Source organism: Bubalus bubalis, chromosome 5 (genome assembly GCF_019923935.1).
Source record: "Bubalus bubalis isolate 160015118507 breed Murrah chromosome 5, NDDB_SH_1, whole genome shotgun sequence".
NCBI classification, from domain to species: Eukaryota; Metazoa; Chordata; class Mammalia; order Artiodactyla; family Bovidae; genus Bubalus; species Bubalus bubalis.
The window spans coordinates 48,904,192-48,929,665 of NC_059161.1; the positions used below are offsets into that span (position 1 = coordinate 48,904,192).

A 25,474-nucleotide genomic window follows, 5' to 3' on the forward strand; every position below is an offset into this window, starting at 1 on the left:
AGTTTCAGCTTTAGCATCATTCCTTCCAAAGAAATCCCAGGGCTGATCTCCTTCAGAATGGACTGGTTGGATCTCCTTGCAGTCCAAGGGACTCTCAAGAGTCTTCTCCAATACCACAGTTCAAAATCATCAATTCTTCGGCGCTCAGCCTTCTTCCCAGTCCAACTCTCACATCCATACATGACCACAGGAAAAACCATAGCCTTGACTAGGCGGACCTTTGTTGGCAAAGGAATGTCTTTGCTTTTGAATATGCTAGGCATAGTAGTGTTCAATAAATATTTATTACATCAATAAAAATCATTTTCAAATCCTTTGTTCCTTCTAAGACATTTTTGAATTGCTTTAAACATTTTCTTGTACTTAGCCTAGTGTCGGCTATTTCATAGAGAAGGTGCAATATTCTGCCTAATCTTTTCTTGTCTAGAATTCTTTTCTCTCCTAGACCTGCAGGATCGAGTCTTCACTTTGTGATCTTTTTGACCTTAGACTGCCCTCAAACTGAAGACTCACAACCTAACTCAATGCCACTGGCTCCACCTTGTGTCAGGAACGTGGTACTGCACTCACCAAAAGTCAGCCTACCAAGAGCCCGCCTGCCCCTGGCCAAACGTTTTAAATAGTCCAGTTGCTGTGTGTAAACTAAATGATGATGCCACTATTGGACAACCTTATTGTGACTCATTTGTTGTGAAATGATTTCACCTCCATGTCTACTATTCTTTACATAACGCAGGAGTGGAAACAAATTCTTAGTATTTAACCAAAAAGGCTTTTGGACTTAAGTTTATAGCTCTTGAAATACTTTGGCCACCTGATGCGAAGAACTAACTTATTGGAAAAGACCCTAATGCTGGGAAAGATTGAAGGTAGGAGGAGAAGGGGATGATAGAGGATGAAATGGTTGGATGGCATCACTGACTCGATGGACATGAGTTCGAGCATGCTCCAGGAGTTGGTGATGGACAGGGAAGCCTGGCGTGTTGCAGTCCATGGGGTCGCAAAGAGTTGGACACGACTGAGTGACTGAACTGACTGACTGACTTTTAGCTCTTATCAATATAGGACCTCTGACAAAAAAAAAGTCTCTGCAAATTTTAAGGACTTTAGATGAGACGACAGTTGATTTTCATTTTCTCTGAAAGGCCTATCAAAATTGAGGTGTTGGTAATTTTTAAAAAATCTCATGAAATTTATCTAAAAGAAAAAAAATTTTTTTCCAAAGGAAAAAGTTTCAATTTTTTTTTTGTTTTAAACATAGATTGTATTTGCTTTCTGTTTTGCATACATGTGTATAGAACACTAAGTGAGTTGGACCTAACTGTGCTGGTTGTTCAGAAGATGCTCCTGTCTTGAGATGGCAGGGCAGAAGTCACTTGACCTGTTACATGAGGTGGTTGGGACTCACAGGATCAGTGGTGTGCTGGAGTGAAGTCATGTTGACTTGTACCAGGTTAGCAGAGCTGATGAGTAAGTTTTCAGGAATTCTGTAAGCCCCTGTTAAACCTAATTGATGTAAAAAATAAGCTATATAAACTTACACGTTAATTATTATTAAAAACAAATGTGCTCCATTGGGCAGCTGCTGCTGCTAAGTTGCTTCAGTCATGTCTGATTCTGTGCGACCCCATAGACGGCAGCCCACTGGGCAGCACTTATGCTAAAATTGGAATGGTGCAGAGAAATTTTTAAAATTATTTATTTATCTTTGCCTGTGCTGTGTGGGCTTTCTCTAGTTGCAGAGTGGGGGCTACTCTCTAGTTGTGGTGCATGGTCTCCTCATTGCGGTTGTTTCTCTTGTGGAGCACAGGCTCTAGAACGCACGGGCTTCAGTAGTTTCGGCTTTCAGAGTCTAGAGCACAGGCTCAGTAGTTGTGGTGCGCGGGCTTAGTTGCTCCGCCGCATGTGGGCTCTTCCCGGATCAGGGATGGAACCTGTGTCTCCTGCATTGGCAGGTGGATTCTCTACCATTGAGCCACCAGGGAAGCCAGGTGCAGAGAAATCAGTGTGGCCCCTGCACAAGGGTGACACACAAACTCAGGAAGGGTTCTATGCTTTTTCAAGTTGTCGTTTGATTACCAGTGAAAAAATAACAAAGGTGACAAACACTGAGAGCTTGCCACTTCCTAATTACTGTAATATGTTTCTATTTTATCTATGCTCCGGAGATGATATATGTGTGGGAGGGTACCATGTGATAGGGCTATTGTCACTAAGTCCATCGTGAGTGACGTCAGATTGGTAGCTTGAAACTGGCCATGGTGGGTAGATTTGCACAATGAAGATGCAGATGCTCCTGATCAGGGCTTTTTCTCCTGAGGAAACCACTTGATCACCCGTACACTACTGTACACAAATAAGTTTGTTTCTGCCTTCTCTCTCTCTCTCCTTTTCCAAAAGCCTGTCAGAAAGACTTTAAAAGAAACTATTAAAATTTAAAAACTATTTTAATTTTATTGCATTGACATCAATATGTTTTTAATAGTTCTTTTAAATGATGACTTTAATGATTTTTAGGACTTTAATCGTTTTAATAATAGTAGGGCTTCCCAGGTGGCTCAGATGGTAAAGAATCTGCCTGCAATGCAGGAGACCTAGGTTTGATCCCTGGGTCAGGAAGATCCCCTGGAGAAGGGAATGACAACCCACTCCAGTATTCTTTTTTTTTTTTTTTTAATTAATTTATTTTTTATTGAAGGATAATTGCTTTATAGAATTTTGCTGTTTTCTGTCAAACTTCAACGTGAATCAGCCATAGGTATACATATATCCCCTCCCTTTTGAAACTCCCTCCCATCTCCCTCCCCATCCCACCCCTCTAGGTTGATACAGAGCCCCTGTTTGAGTTTTCTGAGCTGTATAGCAAATTCCCATTGGCTATATATTTTACATATGGTAGTGTAAGTTTCCATATTACTCGTTCCATACATCTCAACCTTTCCTCCACTCTCCCATGTCCATAAGTCTGTTCTCCATGTCTGTTTCTCCATTGTTGCCCTGCAAATACATTCTTCAGTACCATTTTTCTAGATTCCATATATATGCATTAGAATATGATATTTATCTTTCTCTTTCTGACTTACTTCACTCTGTATTAATAGGTTCTAGGTTCATCCACCTCATTAGAGCTGACCCAAATATATATCTTTTTATGACTGAGTAATATTCCATTGTGTATATGTACCACAACTTCTTTATCCGTTCACCTGTCTAGATGTCATGGACATCTAGGTTGCTTCCATGTTCTAGCTGTTGTAAATAGTGCTGCAGTGAACAATGGGATACATGTGTCTCAGTTTTGGATTCCTTAGGGTATCTGCCTAGGCCACTCCAGTATTCTTGCCTGGAGAAGTCCGCGTACAGAGGAGTCTGGTGGGCTACAGTCCATGGGGTCACAGAGAGTGAGACATGACTGAGCAACTGAACACTTTCACAATAATTTTAAAAGGTTATTTTGAAATATTTTTCAATCAATTAGCTTGATTCAAAATCTTATTTAGTCGAAGTTCAATAGTCCAATCTGCCTTAATATTATATATAATTATTTTATTTCATATTTTTTATATTTCTTTTTAATATTTTTATTTCATTTTCTAGTTCCTATCTAATACATACTTCCTTTTAATTCTGAGCTTCATTAATTTTCATCATTAAGCTTTGACATTTCTATTCCTTATCTCTTAAAACTATATTTTCATCTCTTTCAGTGTTTTCTTACATTTTCCTTTTCAGATGTCTTTCTTTCCAGACCTCTTTCTCTTTCTAAAAAGTTAATGGCCTGGGTTTTTATATCCTCTGTTCTTTCTTACATTTCTCTTTTTTCCTTAGCTCACTCTCAGGAGCCTTACAACACCTGGGGCTGGATGTTTGCAGTATGATTTCCTTCAGAATGGCCAGGGTCTCAGATCCATCTGGAGTTTTTCAGAGCACCTTAACCCTCCTATTATGTCCCTTGTTCTGGCACTAGAATTATGATGTGAGAGTAGCTCAGGGGATCACGTGGTCTTCAGTGCTCTGGCCTCGTATTTCAGGACATTGGAAACAAAAGCTCATATCACGTTTGTTTCTGCTGTCATTTCCCTTTACTGTCCTCTCGGGGGCTCTGTTTAGGAACTCGAGAGGCCTCCTGAAATATGCTCACCTCATCCGGTGTCATTTGAAGAAAGAGCACATGTGAGAGAAAGGGGCTATGTATTAAACATCACCTCCCTTCTCCACTTCACTCACCTTTGTGTAATTTTCTTCTTAGTCGCCCTCTCTGTGGCCTTTGCTGGGCAGTGCAACCAACGGGCTGCCACAGAAGGGCACCTCCCAGTAAGCTGCCTTCTGGGCCAGAGGCTGACCTGGCCATTGCTTGTCTTTGGAGAGCTTGAGCCCAGTGCTTGTTAGAGTCACACAAAAACCAGCTGTTTCCCTGCAACAGCAGGAGCAGTTCAGGTGCTGCCTTCTTGGTATTTGGTGAAGGGATGAGAAGGGCTCCATCCTTTCCATACACTTTTCTTCTACCTGCAAACACGGTAGACTGGTATCCAGCTTCATCTCTACCTGTACTTCTGGAAACAGATCTATCATCTTGCTAAGTTTTCAATATTAAATTCTAAAATACTGAGGGAAAAGGTTATAACTAGTACATTTTCTTGTGAAACTGAAGGCTAGGACATCCTTAATAATCAACTTTTTAAGTCAAAATGATAAAAAACTGTATAACATGAAAGGAGCAAATTGTTTCATGAATAGTTTATACAAGGCAGAATTTCAGTTATTGTTTCTTACTACTTTGGTTTTGATTTCAAGAATGAAATGAAGTTTAAAAAACTTCAGACTTACAGACAAATAATAAGTGGTACACTGAACTCGTGTGTACTCTCACTGAGATTCACCAGTTCCCAACATTTTTGCCACGCTTGCTTTTGATGTGTGTGCTGTCTCCCTATATATTTATTATGTTTATATTTATGTTTGTATTTTATTATTATTTTCATTTTACTAGACTCTTTTTTTAATTTTATTTTTAATGGAAGGATAATTGCTTCACAGTGTTGTGTTGGTTTCCACCAAACATCAACATGAATCAGCCGTAGGTTAACTCATGTCCCCTCCCACTTGAACATCCCTCCCGCCTTCCCCCCCATCCCACCCCTCTAGGTTGTTGCCAAGCCCCAGTTTGAGTTCCTTGAGTCATGTAGCAAATTCCCATTGGCTATCTGTTTTACATATGGTAATGTATGTTTCCATGTTATTCTCTCCATACCTTCCACACTCTCCTTCCTCCCCCACCAGCTGTGTCCATAAGTCTATCCTCAATGTCTGTATATCCATTGCTGCTCTGCAAATAGTTCATCAGTACCATCTTTCTAGATTTCATATTTATGCGTTAGTATATGGCATTTGTTTTTCTCTTTCTGACTTACTTCACTCTAGGTTCGTCCACGTCGTTAGGACTGACTCAAATGTGTTCCTTTATTATGGCTGAGTGATATTCCATTTTAAATATGTACCACAGCTTCTTTATCCACTCATCTGTTGATGGACATCTGGGTTGCTTCCATGTCCCAGCTATTGTAAATAGAGCTGCAGTGAACACTGGGGTACACGTGTCTTTTAAAATTTTTATTTCCTCAAGGTATATGCCTAGTAGTGGTATTGCTGGGTCATATGGTGTTTTTATTCCTAGTTTTTTAAGGATTCTCCATATTATTCTCCATAGTGGCTGTATAAATTTGCATTCCCACCAATAGTACAAGAGGATTCCCTTTTCTCCACACCCTCTCTGGTATTTATTGTTTGTAGATTTTTTGATGATGGCCATTCAGACTGGTGTGAGGTGATATCTCATTGTAGCTTTGATTTGCATTTCTCTAATAATGAGCAATGTTGAGCATCTTTTCATGTGTTTATTAGCCATCTTTATATCTTGTTTGGAGAAATGTCTGTTTAGGTCTTTTTCCCACTTTTTGATTGGGTTGTTTGTTTTTCTGGTATTGATTTGTATCATTTTACTAGACTTTGAGAGTAAGTTGTAGACACTGAGACCTTTTCTCTTAAGTACTTGAGTGTAAATCCTCTGAGAACAAGAACATTCTCTTTTATAAGCCATAGGTTGTGTGTGTGGGGTGTGTGTGTGTGTGTGTGTGTGTGTTTAAAAATAATCTTAGAGTCAAGCACTTGAGGAGAACTTTAAGAAGCCATTTGGCTCCTTCCCCTGCTTCTTGCAGGTAAATTCCTAAACAGTACAAAATTGGTATTTTTCAGGAGTGCTATATACAGATTTCTACATGGAACATGCCTGTAATAGAGTATGTGAATCAGAAGTGTAGGACCATTCTTACGATGTTTACATATGTCCCTGTAAACAAAGAAACAAACGAATGCTATGCTAAACAAAATCTTATCTGAGGGCCACATTTGTTCCTTTGGTCATCAGTTTGTGATCTCTGGATCTATCTTCAAGGCTCTCATGGGGTGGCATGCCCACAGCTTTCTGTAGAAGCACCTTGTTACAGTCAAGTTCTTTTTTAAGCCTAACTAATTATGCAGTTGTGATTTATGAGAGATAGTGGTGTGCAGTGGTTAAGAATGTGGAGTCCAATCCAGCCTGTGTGTGTGTCTGAATCCCATTTCCACTACTTACTAGGATCTTGGGGAAATTACCAGACATTTCTGTGGTTCAGTTTCCCCCATATGTAAAATAACAGTGCTTACCCCACAGAGCTATTGTGAGGAGATATTTTTTTCTCATATCCATACAGGTCATGATCATATTATAAGGGAGATGAATGAGATGTAAAGTCTGTTCTTTCTAGAAGTCTTAGAGGAGATGTCCATTCCTAAGCCAGAAGGCTAGTTAATCTACTTTTCTCACATCGTGAGGGCTTTAGTTTCTGTTCTCATCCCTGTTCTCTGCTTAGCCCCCTTGTCAGACTTCTCCACAGCTCCCGAGATTTCCCTAGTCCCAAGGAAGTCATTGCTTTAACATATTGGCTATATGTGACCTCGGGCCAATTCCTTAATGCTTTTGGGGTTTAATTTCTTCCTCTGAAAATGGAGGTAACAGTAGTGCCTACTTCCTGAGGATGAAGTGAGTTGGTAGAACGTGCTGGACACGGAGTGAGCGCTCTGGAGCTGTGGGCTGTCAGGTGTGATCTGCGTCCCCTTCAGTGGGCATCCCCCACAACTGTGTATTCTGTACTTCTGGTCTAGATTTTCTTAGCACTGGCACTCTTGCTGGTGGTGGGGGGGGTTCTTCCTCTTTATTCTATGAATGCTGTCACTAAGATACCGCATGTGCGTGCTCTGTTGCTCAGTTGGTGTCCAACTCTTCGTGACTCTGTGGACTGTAGCCCACCATGTTCCTCTGTTCATGGGATTCTCTAGGCAAGAATACCGGAGCGGGTTGCCATTTCCTACTCCATATTAAGATACCAGTGGTCTTCTTTGGTCCAAATCTAAGATAGTTCTTATTCTTTTGGGCATTTTTAATATTTTTAACAGTAGAGATCATCCTGCAACAGAGGTACTGAGCAGGGGACACTTAAAGGGGTTATGGGAAGAAGAGAGGGTCGGATGAAGGGAAGGGAAGGGAAGGGAAGAGATGAGGGAGTGAGAGAGACCTGTACTGACTGATGAGTAGAGAGCCAGTGATGGAAGTATTTTGCAGAGGGGTTAGACATGGAGAGGATGAGTGGGGAATGGAGTCGACAGTTACAAGAGGAATAATTTCTAAGTATTGTAATAGCAAAAGGAAGCTGAGAAATAGAATAGTTGGAGGTGGTCGGGCACCCATCAAAATTCTTTCAAGAAAAGGAAGATTGTAAATGTTTTACAGCCAAAGAGGTAGCAAATAATAAAGGAAAGAATGAAGATGCTGAAAGAGAGGCATGTATGTCAAGAACAAGAGCCAAGACTGGAACTAAGAAAAACAGAGTGGGGTTAGCTTTGTTAGGAAGAGTGCTTTTTTTCCCGCCACGGTTGAGAGCGTAAGGAAGGAGGTTTGCTTCCCTGGTGGCTCAGATGGTAAAGAGTCCCGTAATTCATGAGACCCATGTTTGATCCCTGGGTTGGGAAGATCCCCTAGAGAAGGGAATGGCAACCCACTCCAGCATTCTTGCTTGGAGAATTCCATAAACAGAGGAGCCTGCTGGGCTACAGTCCACGGGGTCACAAAGAGTCGGACACAACTGAGTGACTAACACTTTCACTTTCATGTACACACTTGTGGTGGTGTGAGAGAAGTGTATGGAAAGGTGGTGGTATGGACTGAAGGTTTGAGTCCTTCTCAGATGCATATACTGAGGCCCTTACCCTCAACAGGATGGTATTTGGAGGTGGGACCTTTAAGAAGTGATTAGGTTTAGATGAGGTCATGAGAGTGGAGCCCCTCAAAGAAGAGGGAGACCCAAGCCTGCTCTCTTTCTGCTCTGTGAGGACACAGCAGGAAGAAGGTCATCTGCAAGCTGGGGCATGGACTGTCACCAGACCCCAAATCAGTTAGTGCTTTGATCTTGGACTTTAAGCCCCTAGAACTGGGAGAAATGAGTGTCTGTGGTTTAGGTTCCCTAGTCTGTGGCATGTTGTTAGAGCAACCAGAGCTGAGTGAGGAAGGTCGGTGATGGTGCTGACTTCAGCAGTTTTCATTTCTTCGGTGAAGTAGGTGATAGGGTTTTCTGCTGAGATTAAGGGAGGCCATGCTTTGGAGCTTGAGACCAGAGAGGATTCAGGATAGCTCTTTGGGAAGTTTGCTAGGGCATCAACAGGAGATGAGAGAATGGATTGTCAGGCACCGTCCAGGACACTTGATGCTAGATGGCATGAATCTGTAGTGGGCCACAAGTTTTTTGTTGTTTTCTTCCAGCAGTGCTTTGCAGTAACAGGAAATTAAAATTAGAGACGTAGAGATGCTCAGGGTTATGGATCAATAGAGCAGGCAGGATGGAACGTTAAGGGACCCAGAATCCGGGGCTGTGATAATGGAAATTTTGAATAGTTGACTGTGGAATATTGAGCAACCCGATGTGTAGATTAATTAAGTGCTAAACACTGCATGAGTGAACCCCAGGGGAAACCGGTGGAGGAACGATCAAGCCAACCTACAGAATTATGAAAAATAAGAACTCGTTGTTGTTTAAGCCCCCACATTTTGGGCAGTGTGTGATCCAGCAATGGAAACCTGCAATGCTCTACCTCGTGTTGGGCAGCTGGGACCGGGAGCCTGGGGGCAAGGGAGCTGGTGCAGTAGGTCAGGCCCTGGGGAAGCGGAGCAGAAGAGAATGGAGAGAGAAAGAGAAGACTTCGCATCCCATTCCCAAACCACGAACTAGGGTTATAGACATGAATTGTATCTAGAGTGGTCTAGTAGGCTAGAGGTAAAAGATGTGTCACGTTCCTGTATTTTTCTAAATCGAATCTAATTCCATTTCACCATGTGCAAGACCAGAAAAGTTCAACATTAGCAATTTGGTGGCTCCTTCTCTTCTTCTCTCATATTGTCCTCAGTTAGTTAGTATTAGTCGTTCAGTCCTGTCCAACTCTTTACGACCCTATGGGCTGTACCCCACCAGGATCCTCTGTCCATGGAATTCTCCAGGTAAGAATACTGGAGTGGGCTGCTGTTCCCTTCTCCATGGGATCTTCCCGACCCAGGGATTGAACCCAGGTCTCCCGCATTGCGGGCCAGTTCTTTACTGTCTGAGTCACCAGGGACCACATTGTACTAGGAGGCTAATGCAGTCTTTAGGGAAAACAAGGGCAAGAAAACCACTGTGCTGCTGAGATGTCTAGGCCTGAAGGCACGGGCATCACCCCCTTCCTCTGTGCCCAGGTCGGCTGCAGGGATCCGGACCACAGCTTCCAGAGCCCAGAGCACAGAGGAGGAATTAGCTTTCCACTGAAAGGGAGGGTGGGCGAGCTAGAGAACCTGTGGTTTGAGTACACGTGAGCTCTTGAGGTTTTGTATTGTTCTCTAGGCCACTGTGGACTCCTCAGCCGAAGGGTCTTTGCCCTTTTCTCTTATATCATCAGGACTAGACAGAAAGAAGTTCCTTGATGCTCAGAGGACATTAGGCTTTGTTTTCTGTGGTCTGCCTGGGCAAAGTGAGACAGTCTAGCTCAATGCCCTCAGAAAGCAGAAGATGGTGATGGGTTCTTCAGAGCAAAGTGGAAAGAGGGACAGTAAAATTTTCTAAGACTGCAAGGAGGAATCTACCACCTTCTCATAGGAAGCAGCTTGCTGGTGGCAGGTCTTCAGATGAGATGGCCATGTGGATATAGCACTAAGCACCCGACCCAGCCCTTCCTACCTCCTCGGGAAGCCCATCTGTTCAGCTGATGGTGCCCTAATCAGTCTTCTACTTCACCCTGGTTCATTCTCATTGGTATTTCAACATGCTCACATCTTTCTGGTCTTAAAAAATAGAAAATCTTCCTTGACACCATGTCCCCCTCCAGACATCAATTCTTCCCCTTCACTGCACAGATCCATCCACCTCAACCCTGATTTTTCCTCAGCCTTCAAGTGAAATATCCTTGGTCAAAAGTCAGAACTGATCTCCTTCTTTACTAATTCCAGTGGACATTTTTCAGAACTTATCTTCCTTGACCTTTCAGCAGCATTTAACACCAAAGATGACTCAATTTTTTCCATCTCTTTCCTTAGTTTCCATGACATCACCCTGTCCTGAGTTTTAGCTTATTTCCTGGCTCCTCTTTTCTGAGTCTAGTGCAGATTCCTCATCCTTGGACCGTTGTGTCAGTGGGGGTACTCCTGTGAGCTCTTCCTGGGTCACCATCCTTCCAGCCAAGGCATTCTTCTTAGAGGAGCTCTTCTGCTCTTGTGGCTTTGTTACCAGATCTGGGTTTCCAGCCCAGATTTTCTCCTATGCATCTTTATACATGTCAAGTCTACCCTTTGATTTTATCCCCTTAGAAAGCTAGTAAGTTAGCCTGTTACTGTTTCTTGGATATAGGCAGAAGACATGAGACCTGGGTCAGCGACCCAGGACTTCATTTAAATATGGTTGAGGGAATTCCCTGGAGGTCCAGTGGTTAAGACTCTGTGCTTCCACTGCAGGGGGCATGGGTTTGACCCCTGGTCAGAAAACTAAGATTCTGCATGCTTTGACATGTGGCCAGTAAATAAGTAAATAAATAAATAAGGTTGAAAGTTTCTCATAGTGGCACGGGGGATCAGTTACATTGCTGACATGGCACGATGCAATTCTAAGTTTCTCTTTATGTGCTGTACCTGTCTTCACAAAGTGCCTCATGATGGCAGCTATTCCCTAGAAAAGAACCAGCAAAAGGAGGATTGCATATATAATTTAAAATTTTCTAGTAGTTGTATTTTCAAAAAGTAAAAGAGAAACAGGTTAAGCAATGTGTTTTATTTAACCAATATGTCTAAAATATGATTTCAACATGTAATCAATTAAAAATTATTAATGGATGTTTTACATTTTTTTGTACTAGTTTTTGAAATGCATATAGATTTTTCACTTAGAGCCCATTTTAATCTGAACTAGTCACGTTTCCGGTGCTCTATAGCCAGTAGAGGTCGTGGCTGCCGTACTGCATGGTGCAGGCCTGAAATTTCTCTTTCTCCCCCCAGCCCACCTCCCCAAGATTTCTAGCCTGCAAGGGCATACAAACGCTACCCTCCTCACTTCCCTGCCTTCCCTTTGTTTCTGTGAGTTAAGGCAGCCTTTATCCTTATCCTTCTGAGTTTGGAGTTGAAGCGGTTCTCTGATTCACAGAGCAGAAGGCCTAGAAGGTTACGGAGGAGATAAATCCATGACTGTTTATCAAATTATATTTTTTTGTCCCTGCCTCATTAACTATTTGTTCTGATGTATGCAATAGCCAGTCTGATGTTATAAGAATATTACTACATTGGTGTTAGCCAGTTTCATGGGTCATCTTTAGCTGCTGCTTGAGAGAAAGTATAATCTCGTAAAATATTTTTAGTCTCTAGCAACAGCATCATGTTCAGATCCTGCCTCAGAGAGGCATGTGGGCATGAAGAGCAGTGAGACTAAGGAGCTCAGGGAGGTTGACATGAAAACATTACATGTTTAGTTGGCTCTCAGATCAGTGAACACCAAGAATCCTGTATTCCACGGTTATTGACTTCAGTTTTTTCTCTTGATACTCATCCTTCAAGCCTCCTGAAGTGAAGAACTTAAAAATTCTTATTTAAAATGTTTTCTCTGTAAAATAGAGTAAATATAATACCACAGATATTAGCCAGAATGGTAAGAAGTTAAATATTTTAGTTAAGTGAACATTAGTTCACTTGATCTATCTATCTACCTTACTTGATCCATCCAATAATGCTATGGATCAAGTAAGGACCTCACTTTAGGTATTACACTCTTTGTAATTAGTTAAGTTGTTAACATTAGTTAACATTAACATCTAGTTAAGTTGAACAAGTTAACTTTCAAAATATCACAACTTTTTTAACCATTTTAAATGAAAACATTTAATAATCTGTTATAAATCCCCTGTCTGAGCATCCAGGGAGTACTGAATATAGCTTATACTTTTCTTAGGTTATTGTTAAATTGAATTACATTCCTATGGGGGAGGGGGTGAGGAATAACTAATATTTGTTGAGTGGCTACTCTGTCAACAGCTGTGCTTTATGTTATGGTGGCTCATATTATTTGACCATTAGAGTGTTCTCAGCCCAGTTCTGAGTATTTCAAGGAAGAATCTGTGTTTCACCTACCAGGAAGGCTTATGCATGCAGATTAACCTGCCCAGTCTAGCAAATTAGAGGGCTGGAGTTGGAACCCTAGCAGTCTGCCAGTGGCTTCCCCAGTGGCTCAGCGGTAAAGAATCTGCCTGCAAAGGAAGAGATGCAAGAGGCGAGGGTTTGATCCCTGGGTTGGGAAGATCCCCGGGAGAAGGAAATGGCAGCGCACTCCAGTATTCTTGCCTGGGAAATCCCAGGATGTAGGAGACTGGTGGCCTATGGCCGGTGGGGTCTCAAAACAGTTGGACGTGACTTAGCGACTAAACAGCAACAGGAGTCTGCCTCTAGAGGCCCTACTTTTAGGCACCCTGCCTCTAGACTTCCCCTCACTAGACATTATCATCCTCATTTTACAGATGTGGAAACTGTGGCTCAAAAGAATTAGCGAACACTTAAAAACCAGTTAGGAAGTGGCAGGGTTTGTGCCTGCTGGTCAGCACAAACACTTCTTTCTTCTCTCTTGGGTTCACTTGTCTGCCTTTTCCTTTCCTCAGAAAGTATCTTCCATCCTCTTGAGGCAATGTTTATTACATGACTTTGTTTGCTGTGCTACACCTGCTCTGAAATAATTTAGAGAAACATAGTGCTTGTTTTTTCAGAGTTTATATTCTAAAACAATTGACTACTTTTTTTCCCACAGAGAGGTCGGAACAATTATCAGGTCATTAGGATGCTGCCCTAGTGAAGGAGAGCTACATGATCTGATTGCAGAGGTAAGTAGGCTAAGAAACTTTCATACATGGCTGATTGAAATGGAATGACTCTTAGCGTGGATCTATCTTCTTGTAATAAGAAAAAAAAAATCCTTACCTGAAGTGAAAAATGCCCTAAATTACCAAATGTACTCAGTGAAGACATTAGGACAGCTATGAATGTGCGTGCATGCTAAGTCGCTTTAGTCACGTCTGACGCTTTGCGACCCCATGGACTGTAGCCCGCCAGGCTCCTCTGTCCATGGGATTCTCCAGGCAAGAATACTTGAGTGGGTTGCCACGCCTTCCTCCAGGGGATCTCTCTGACCCAGGAATCAAAACCGTGACTCCTGCATTGCAGGTGGATTCTTTACCGCTGAGCTGCCAGGGAAGCCCTAGGACAGCTATGTGAATTAGCAAATCAACAGAATCTGCAAGAATTGATATCAGATCTTAAAGAAATGTTTATGACCAGGTAATGCAATGGATCAAGTAAGGACCTCACTTTAGATATTACACTCTTTGTAATTAGTTGAAGAAAGGCCAGTAGACACAGAGGACTGACTGTATGCAGAATGAATATTGACAGATGAAAAGAATATAGTAAATGTCAGTTTACAGGGAATAGAAAGAGTAGAGACTGTACAGAATTTATTTGAGGAAATAAAACTAACTTCCCGAAATAGTAGTAAATAAAATAATAACTCACTTAACATTGAATTTTGAAAATGCTTATTTGTAATAGTGTAGATGAGTTGCTGGAGGGACTTATCTTATAAATGGTGATGAGAAGCCCCAAACCAGAGAGCTTCATGCCTTGTTTGGTTTTCCAGAAGAGTATCTGATCAGATTTCAAGTACAACTTTCAGTTCAACAAGGCAGAGGCCTGGAGGGAAAAAAACTACCTGGGCAGCCACTAGAAAACTCTTTTCAAACTTGCTTATTAGGTATGTGGGTTTTGGTGAAGGCCAAGTATCAACAAAGAGGATAGGGACAAAGGCAAGCATGTATGATTTTATTTATCTCCTTATTCCCTGCACCCAGCATAGTACTTGCCTGTTCAGTTTTACCCAGAAGAGAAGTAAGTGACCCTGGGTGAGTCGTTAACCTCTGCATCAGTTTCTCCATAATAATACTTACTTCAGAATTTGCTTCAAAGATAAATGAAATAATGTATAAGAAGACAAGTTTTGAATCCTAAAGTACATAGATTGGAAAGATGACTGTTGCTCCACATTAACACTTTTTAAATTTAATTATTTTGTATTGGAGTATAGTTTATTTACAGTGTTGTTAGTTTCAGGTGTACAGCAAGTGATTGTTATACACATACATATATACATTCTTTTTCAGGTTCTTTTCCTATATAGGTTGTTACAGAATCTTGAGTAGAGTTTCCTGTGCAATACAGTAGGTCCTTGTTTATTATCTGTTTTATACATAGTAGTATGGACACTACTAAGTGACTTCACTTTCACTTTTCACTTTCATGCATTGGAGAAGGAAATGGCACCCCACTCCAGTGTTCTTGCCTGGAGAATCCCAGGGACGGGGGAGCCTGGTGGGCTGCCGTCTATGGGATTGCACAGAGTTGGACACAACTGAAGCGACTTAGCAGCAGCAGCAAAGTCATTTTTCCTGAATAGTGGGAAAAAGCATCTCCTGCACTGGTCCTCACTAACAAAAAGTGTTGATCACTCCCTTAAAGTGACTATCATCAAAGCTAGAATTTGTATTGCGGAGAGGAAAGTTGGCACTGTGGAAGAGCTATGAACTGGAAGATGAATTTACAGTGAAATCACAATTATTGTTTGTAATTGAGTAGACTAAGTGGAGCAGTAATGAAAAATACCTCTGAAACTTTAGAACCTAATTCTTTTATGGTTTGCTTGTGTGTTTTAATCTATAGCAGGGATCAGCAAACCACAAATCCTGGGCCAAATCCAGTCCACAACCTACTTCTGTAAAGTTTTATTGGAACACAACTAGACTCATTTTGTTGTTGTTGTTGTTCAGTCGCTAAGTTATGTCCAACTCTTTGCAACCCCATGGACTGCAACACGCCAGGCTCCTCTGTCCTCCCCTAGCTCCTGGAGTTTGCTCAGATTCATGTCCATTAAGTCATTGATACTATCTAACCATCTTATCCTCCACTGCCCCTTTTTCCTTTTGCCTTCAATCTTTCCCATCATCAGGGTAAGACTTATTTACTTACATAATATCTATAGCTATTTACTTACTACAAGAGTGGAGTTAAGAAACCATATGATTTGCAAAGCTTAAAGGCTGTGGCTTTTACAGAAAAGGTTTGCCAACTCCTGATCTATATATAGGTTTCTCTGGCAAAGTAGACCAAATACTATGTCTAGTGTTAGGAGATTGGAATTCAGATCCCATAACTACTGCTTACAGCTGTGTGGCCTTTGGTGAGCCACTTAATCTTTCGAAGTCTGGTTTCACATGCAAAAGGAATGCAGCAATACCATGGTGATTTATGAGTATTAAATTTAATAACTGTAAGGAATCAGCTGTTGCTTGGTGGGCACTCTGCATATTTGGATTTGCTTGCTGTGTAGATGACTTGCTACCAAAACACCCACACAATTTGAGCAGTTAGCCACAGTAGGTGTTCAGGTCCCAGTGTTTTATTTTGTCTTTACTGTTTTCTTAGGTACATTGACACAACTTTTGAAAATTACAGATATTTAGAACAGTTATGGTCTCATGAAGATCACTGAGCTATCTAAGCTCTGCTGCTGCTGCTAAGTCGCTTCAGTTGGGTCTGACTCTGTGCAACCCCATGGACAGCAGCCCACCAGGCTCCCCCGTCCCTGGGATTCTCCAGGCAAGAACACTGGAGTGGGGTGCCATTTCCTTCTCCACATACAAAGCTACATAATAGTAAATGTCTAGAGGTAGATGTCATATTGTTAAATGCTCTGTAGTAGTTTCAGAACTGAAACTGTTTCTGCCTCATTTGTTCTGAAGTGAAATAGTGACTATACTTTAAAATTCTTCTATAAAAAATTGGAGTCTGTGTTTGGTTCTCTAATTGTCATTTAATTGAATTTTATTGTAGATACATACTAACTTTCAGTTGTCCACTTCCTGGAGATCAATTTGAAATCCAGTGTTTCTCTTGAAATAGATCATTTAAAAAAATCACTCTGCATTGATCCCTCTACTTAATATTCTGTAGTTAACCACTGGTTCCACATAATCTCTGTCTGTTTGGAATGTCACAAACCCAGCAAAAATGAGAAAGGTTAATGAAAATCTTATCAACATACAGGTTACTAAACAATTTTTCCTTTGATATTAAGTTAGAGCCACCTGGGATCTTCAGTGTGCAAGAGCTGGGAGGAGATAATGACATTTCAGTACAAGTGGAAAGAATATTTAGTGGTCTACGTCCTTTGAAGTTCAAACCTAAGTGTACTTATGGAGAATTTAAAGTAATTACAAAAGAGAACTAAAAGATGTTTGGAAAATAATATCAATGCTGGTGAGATTATTACATTGCACAGTGATTTTTAAAAAGGTCAAGTTATCAGGAAAGTCTAAAAATCAAAAATGTGTGTGCACCTAATAACAGAGCTTTAGTATACATAAAGCAAACATAGATAGATTAGAGGGAAAAACAGACAATTCCATAATCCCAGATGATGACTACAGTAGACTTCCCTAAGTAACTGATGGAATAGCTATATAAAATATTAGCAAAGATATAGAAGATATGAACAATACCATCAACCACTCCAACCTAACTGGTATTTATAGAACACTACCCTAAATGATGGTGTGATCACTGACCTAGAACCAGACATCCTGGAATGTGAAGTCAAGTGGGCCTTAGAAAGCATCACTATGAAAAAGCTAGTGGAAGTGATGGAATTCCAGTTGAGCTCTTTCAAATCCTGAAAGATGATGCTGTGAAAGTGCTGCACTCAGTATGCCAGCAAATTTGGAAAACTCAGCAGTGGCCAGAGGACTGGAAAAGGTCAGTTTTCATTCCAATCCCAAAGAAAGGCAATGCCAAAGAATGCTCAAACTACCACACAATTGCACTCATCTCACACGCTAGTAAAGTAATGCACAAAATTCTCCAAGCCAGACTTCAGCAATATGTGAACCGTGAACTTCCTAATGTTCAAGCCGCTTTTAGAAAAGGCAGATGAACCAGAGATCAAATTGCCAACATCTGGTGGATCATGGAAAAAGCAAGAGAGTTCCAGAAAAACATCTATTTCTGTTTTATTGACTATGCCAAAGCCTTTGACTATGTGGATCACAATAAACTGTGGACAATTCTGAAAGACATGCAAATACCAGACCACCTGATCTGCCTTTTGAGAAATCTATATGCAGGTCAGGAAGCAACAGTTAGAACTGGACATGGAACAACAGACTGGTTCCAAATTGGAAAAGGAGTACGTGAAGGCTGTATATTGTCACCCTGCTTATTTAACTTATATGCAGAGTACATCATGAGAAACGCTGGACTGGAAGAAACACAAGCTGGAATCAAGATTGCCGGGAGAAATATCAATAACCTCAGATATGCAGATGACACCACCCTTATGGCAGAAAGTGAAGAGGAACTAAAAAGCCTCTTGATGAAAGTGAAAGTGGAGAGTGAAAAAGTTGGCTTAAAGCTCAACATTCAGAGAACAAAGATCATGGCATCTGGTCCCATCACTTCATGGGAAATAGATGGGGAAACAGTGGAAACAGTGTCAGACTTTATTTTTCTGGGCTCCAAAATCACTGCAGATGGTGACTGCAGCCATGAAATTAAAAGACGCTTACTCCTTGGAAGGAAAGTTATGACCAACCTAGATAGCATATTCAAAAGCAGAGACATTACTTTGCCAACAAAGGTTCGTCTAGTCAAGGCTATGGTTTTTCCTGTGGTCATGTATAGATGTGAGAGTTGGACTGTGAAGAAGGCTGAGCACCAAAGAATTGATGCTTTTGAACTATGGTGTTGGAGAAGACTCTTGAGAGTCCCTTGGACTGCAAGGAGATCCAACCAGTCCATTCTGAAGGAGATCAGCCCTGGGATTTCTTTGGAAGGAATGATGCTAAAGTGGAAACTCCAGTACTTTGGCCACCTCATGCGAAGAGTTGACTCATTGGAAAGGACTCTGATGCTGGGGGTGATTAGGGCAGGAGGAGAAGGGGATGACAGAGGATGATATGGCTGGATAGCATCACTGACTCGATGGACGTTGAGTCTGGGTTAACTCCGGGAGTTGGTGATGGACAGGGAGGCCTGGCGTGCTGTGATTCATGGGGTCGCAAAGAGTCGGACACAACTGAGCGACTGAACTGAACTGAACCCTGAATAACTGCAATATACATGTTCTTTCCATGTGTACATGGAGTGTTCATTAAGAAGTTTAAGTACTAGGCCACAAAACAAATCTTAGTAGCTTTTAGTACCCCAAAAAATGAATTAAATAGAGAGCAATTGAGAATAAGATCATTAGAAAATCCTCAAGTACTTGGAATTATACTTTTTTTTTTTTAAATTTTATTTATTTATTTTTTGAGAGATAATTGCTTTACAGAATTTTGTTGCTTTCTGTCAAACCTCAACATGAATCAGTGATAGGTATACATATATACCCTCCCTTTTGAAACCCCCTGCCATCTCCCTCCCCATCTCACCCCTCTAGGTTGATACAGAGCCCCTGTTTGAGTTTCCTGAGCCCAGAGCAAATTCCCATTGGCTATGTATTTTACATATAGTAATGTACATTTCCATGTTACTTTTTCCATACATCTCACCTCTCCTCTCGTCTCCCCATAAGCAACATACTTCTAAATAATTCATGAATCAAAGAAGAAATCACAAAGAAATTAGAAAACATTTTGTCCTGAGTGATGGTGAAGATACAACATGTCAAACTTTGTGGGATGCAGGTAAAACATCCCTTAGAGGACAATTTACCACTTTTAAGTGTTTATATTAGAAAAGACAAAAAAATCGGCAAATAATCATCTAAATTCTCATCATAAGAAACTAGAAAAACAAGACCAACATACACACAATATAAATAGAGGGAAGAAAATTATAAAGATCAGAAATCAGTGAAATAGAAAATGGACAGAGAAAAATCACTGAAAGGAAACATGAATCTGTTCAAATACAGTTGATAAACTTATAGCTAAGTACATTGAGATACAAATTATCAATATCAAGATTAAAGGGAACTGTATTCAATATCTTGTAATAGCCTATAATGGAGAAGAATCTGAAGAAGAATATATATAAACATACATATGTATATATAAATATAAAACTGAATCACTTTGCTGTATACCTGAAACTAACATAACATTGTAAATCAACTATACTTCAATAAAAAATGTTTTAAATTATCTTTTATTTAATTATGAAACTTCCCTTCTACCAGTTCTTAATAGTACTAGAGCTATAGTCACTTCTTGAAACAGAAATTAAAGAGTAGCTTCTGTATAAAAAATTTTTAAGATGAAGAATGGGTTTTCATTATCCTCAAATAATAACAAATCATTATCAAAAACTCTATGCCAATGAGTCTGACAACTTGGATAAATGGATAAATCCCCTGAGAGATAGAGATGACCAAAACTGACTCAACAAAAACTGGAGAATTTGAATAGTCCCATATCGATTACCAAAATTAAATTTATAATTAAAATTTTTCTCACAAAGAAAACTAGAGATTCAGATGAACTCACTGGTGAATTTGCTCTAGCATTTATGGAAGAAGGAGTACCAATTCTATACAAAAATATTTCTGAAAATATTACAGGAAAGAACACTTTTCTAGCTCAGTTTTTGAGGCTAGTATCACTCTGATACCAAAACCAAGCAATCATATTACAAGAAATAAAACTATGGACCATATTAACATAGATGCAAAAAAATCCTTAATAAAATTTTATCAAATTAATTTCAACAATATGTTAAAAAGGATAATACATCATGAGCAAGTGCCGTTTATACCAGAAATTTAAGGTTAGCTTAATATTAATCAATGTAATTTACTACATTAATAGAACAAAGTAGATAAATGATATGATCATTTGAATAAATACAGAGAAAACATTGAAAAAATTCTACACTCATTGAAGATAATAATACCCAGCAATATGAGAAGAAAAGGAAGCTTCTTTACCTAGCTAAGGACATCTACAAAAAGCCCTAAGGCTAACATCTTGCTCATTGGTGAAAACTCAGTGTTTTCTGCCTAAAATCAGGAGTGTCTATGTTCATCACTCCTAGTCATCATGCTGCTTGAAACCTTAGCTAGTGCAACAAGGCAAGAAACAATAACAACAAATACACAATTTGGATAATAAAAAGTAAAACTATGTTTCAAGATGATTGTGCATGTAGAAGATCCTAAGAAATTTACCAAAAAGCCATTAGAACTAATATATGAAGTTAGCCAAGCTACAGGCTATAAAGTCAACATACAAAATTAATTATATTTCTATAAACTATAAGTTAACAATTAGAAAAATTAAGCAATCAGTTCCATTTATAATAGCCTAAAAAGTGAAATAATAAAGTTAACAAAAGATAGATGAGACTTATTATTTTTTTTAGACGAGACTCATATACTGAAAACAGCAAACATTGTAGAGGGAAATTAAGATCTAAATAAATGAATAGATATACATATTTGTGAATTAGAAAGCTCAATATTTTTAAGATAGTCTTCTCAGATTGATCTCTAGATTCAACACATTTTCAACCAATCATAGCAACATTTTCTGAAGGAATATACAAACTGATTCTAAAGTTTGAATGGAAACGTGAAAGACCTTAAACAACCAAAATAATTTTGACAAAAAGGACAAAGATGGATTTATACCACCTCATATGCAGATGAAACCACCCTTATGGCAGAAAGTGAAGAAGAACTAAAGAGCCTCTTGATGAAAGTGAAAGAGGAGAGTGAAAAAGTTGGGGAAACAGTGGCTGACTTTATTTTTCTGGGCTCCAAAATCACTGCAGATGGTGATTGCAGCCATGAAATTAAAAGACACTCCTTGGAAGGAAAGTTATGACCAACCTAGACAGCATATTAAGAAGCAGAGACATTACTTTGCCAACAAAGGTCTGTCTAGTCAAGGCTCTGGTTTTTCCAGTGGTCACGTATGGATGTGAGAGTTGGACTATAAAGAAAGCTGAGCACCAAAGAATTGGTACTTTTGAACTGTGGTGGTGGAGAAGACTCTTGAAAGTCCCTTGGACTGCAAGGAGATCCAACCAGTGCATCCTAAAGGAGATCAGTCCTGGGTATTCATTGGAAGGACTGATGATGAAGCTGAAACGCCAATACTTTGGCCACCTGATGCGAAGAGCTGACTCATTTGAAAAGACCCTGATGCTGGGAAAGATTGAGGGCAGGAGGAGAAGGGGATGACAGAGGATGAGATGGTTGGATGGCATCACTGACTCAATGGACATGAGTCTGGGTAGGCTCCTGGAGTTGGTGATGGACAGGGAGGCCTGGCGTGCTGCAGTCCATGGCGTTGCAAAGAGTCAGACACGACTGAGCGACTGAACTGAACTGGACTGATTGCAGATTTACTATGAAGCTTCAGTAATCTTGAGTATTATATTTGTACACATATTGTGTGGTATCATGCACAGTGTGATATTTTGTACACTGGTACACATACAGATCAGTGGAACTGACTAGAGAATTGAGAAAGAGAACCACAGATATCTTTGACATAGGTGCCAACATCATTCAATGAGAAAAGGGTAATCATTTCAATAAATAGCGTTTGAACAAATGATTATCTGAATAGAAAGAAACAACACTCTTTTCAACATTCTTTTAACTTGAAATGGATCATAGAACTGAACATGAGAGCTAAATCTATAAAACATAGGGAAAACTTTGTGATGTTGGGTTAGCCAAAGATTTCTTAGATAGAGAGACAAGAAACCATGAACCATAAAGGAACAACAATGATTAATTTCCTCAACATTAAAAACTTTTGCCCATCAAAGGGCAGAGCCAAAAACATACAGGGCTTCACTGGTGGTCCAGTGGTTAAGAGTCCACCTTGTATTACAGGGGCCACTATTTCAATCCCTCGCCTGAAAAAGATCCCACATGCTGTGGAGCAACTAAGCCTGTGTGCCGCAACTCCTGAGCCCAAGCTCTAGACCCCTTAAGCTGCAACCATTGAAACCCATGCGCCCTAGAGCCCATGCTCTGCAACAAGAGAAACCACTACAATGATAAGCCTGCACACCACAGCAAAGAGTAGCCCTTGCTCACGCAGCTAGAGAGAGCCCACACGCAGCAATGAAGACCCAGCACAGCCAAAAGTAAAAATAAACAAATTTGAGTCATGGATTAGGGGAAAATATTTGAAAGATAATTTATTTGATATTGTATAATTCATTTGATAATATATGAATGTCTGTGCTGCATTTAGTCGCTCAGTCATGTCCGACTTTTTGCCACCGCATGGACTGTAGCGCACCAGGCTCCTCTGTTCATGAGATTCTCCCGGAAAGAATATTGGAGTGGTTTGCCATGCCCTCCTCCAGGGGCTCTTCTCAACCCAGGAATTGAACCGGGGTCTTCTGAATTGGAGGCGGATTCTTTACCAGCTGAGCTACTGCTGCTGCTGCTAAGTCACTTCAGTTGTGTCCGACTCTGCCACCCCATAGATGGCAGCCCACCAGGCTCCCCCATCCCTGGGATTCTCCAGGCAAGAACACTGGAGTGGGTTGCCATTTCCTTCTCCAATGCAGGAAAGTGAAAAGTGAAAGTGAAGTCGCTCAGTCGTGTCCGAATCTTAGCGACCCCATGGACTGCAGCCCACCAGGCTCCTCCATCCATGGGATTTTCCAGGCAAGAGTACTGGAGTGGGGTGCCCTAGGGAAGCCCATATGAATGTTTCAACCTAATTTTTAAAATAGCCAAAGATTTGTATGGCCATTTCGTGAAAGAAAAAGTATCAGTGGCCAATAAGCACATAAAAAGATGATGAATGTCTCTAGTCAGTGGGGATAATGAGGTGCCACTACACATCCGCTAGAATGTCTAAGATTTGAGTCTGAAATGTTAAATGCTGGCAAGCCCATTGACGAAAGTGGAGTGTTAATGTTCCCTACTATTATTATTGTATTACTGTTGATTTCTCTGTTTATGTCTATTAATATTTGCTTTATGTATTTAGGTGCTCCTGGGTTCAGTGCATATATATTTACAATTGTTATATCTTGTTGGGTTGACCCCTTTACCACTATGTAATGTCTTTCTCTGTCTCTTGTTACACTCTCTTCATTTTGCCTAATTTTCTTTGTTTATTTCTATGTGTTAAGTAGGTCAGTTTTGTTTCCCAATCTTGGAGTAGTGGCCTTATGTAGATGTCCTGGGGGCTCAGCAGCATGCTCCCCTCTGATCACCAGAGCTGTATGCCCCCTGTGTGGGCTGCGTGTGCCCTTCTATTGTGGCAGGGCTGACTACTGTGGGCATGCTGGTGAGGGGACTGGCCCCCAGTTCACTTGGTTGCAAGGCCCTGCCTCTCACTGGAGGGTAGGATAGGCTTCCTGTGTGGTTTGGCTGAGCAGCCCTGTGAGGGGTGCAACTGCTGCTGGACCACTGGAGGGCAGGGCTGAGTCCATCCGCAGCTGTCTGTGTGGCCTGGGGAGAACACGTGGGGGAGGGGCTGCCGCCAGCCCACTGGCGGGTGAATACGCCCCCAGCAGAGGTTTGCTAGTGAAGGGTTCTGAAATGGAGCTCGGCAGTGCTGGGGTCACTGTGGTAGAAGAAGCTCGCGGAAAAGGCTGCTACCAGTGTCTTCACCCCTTGGACGTCCAGCTGCTTCCTGCCTCTCTGGGAGGCTCTCCAAGATTAGCAAGTAGGTCTGACCTAGGCTCCTTCTGACTACTGCTTCTGAGCATTCAGAGTGTGAGATTTTATGTGCACCTTTTAAGAGAGGAGTCTCTGTTTCCTATAGCCCTCCAGCTCTCCTGTTCACAAAGGCAGACGTGCTGGGGGCTCATCTTCTGCTGCAGGACCCTGAACTGGGAAGCCCAAGTGGTGCTTGAACCTCTTACTCCTTGGTGGGAACCTCTGCAATTGTGACTGCCCTCCTGTTTGTGGGCGACTTACCTGGGAGTGTTGTTCAGTCTCTCAGTCATGTCCAACTCTTTGCGACCCCGTGGACTGCAGCATGCCAGGCTTCCCAGTCCTTCAACATCTCCCGGAGTTTACCCAAACTCATGTCCATTGAGTTGGTGATGCCATCCAACGATCTTATCCTCTCTTGTCCCCTTCTCCTCCTGCCTTCAATTTTTCCCAGCATCAGGGTCCTTTCTAATGTGTCAGCTCTGTGGATCAGGTGGCCAAAGTATTGGAGCTTCAGCTTCAGCATCAGTCCTTCCAATGAATATTCAGGGTTGATTTCCTTTAAGGATTAACTGGTTTGCTCTCCTTGCAGTCCAAGGGACTCTCAAGAGTCTTCTCCAACACCGCAGTTCAAAAGCATCAGTTCTTCGGTGCTCAGCCTTCTTTATGGTCCAACTCTCACATACGAATATGACTACTGGAAAAACCGTAGCTTTGACTAGATGGGTCTTTGTTGGAAAGTAATGTCTCTGCTTTTTAATACTCTGTCTCAGTTCAGTTCACTTCAGTTCAGTCACTTAGTCATGTCTGACTCTTTGTGACCACATGGACTGCAGCACATCAGGCTTCCCTGTCCATCACCAACTCCAGGAGTTTACATAAAATCATGTCCACTGAGTTGGTGATGCCATCCAACTATCTCATCCTCTCTCGTCCTCTTTTCCTTCTGCCTTCAATCTTTCCGAGCATCAGGGTCTTTTCAGGTGAGTCAGTTCTTTTTATCAGGTGGCCAAAGTATTGGAGTTTCAGCTTCAACATCAGTCCTTCCAATGAATATTCAGTACTGATTTCCTTTAGGATGGACTGATTTGATGTCCTTGCAGTCCAAGGGACTCTCAAGAGTCTTCTCCAACACCACAGTTCAAAAGCAT

At 41.1% G+C, this 25,474-nt stretch overlaps 1 protein-coding gene across 4 annotated transcripts in view; it reads left to right on the forward strand.

Moving 5' to 3' along the window:
- EFCAB2 (EF-hand calcium binding domain 2) overlaps positions 1 to 25,474 on the forward strand; it is a 109,240-nt gene that overhangs the window by 66,307 nt on the left and 17,459 nt on the right. For all 4 annotated transcript variants that reach the window (XM_006063531.3, XM_044943070.1, XM_006063530.3 and 1 more), the window contains exon 3: positions 13,392 to 13,464. In XM_006063531.3, coding sequence (XP_006063593.1) covers positions 13,392 to 13,464 — 73 coding nt within the window. The remainder of the gene's footprint in view (positions 1 to 13,391; positions 13,465 to 25,474) is intronic.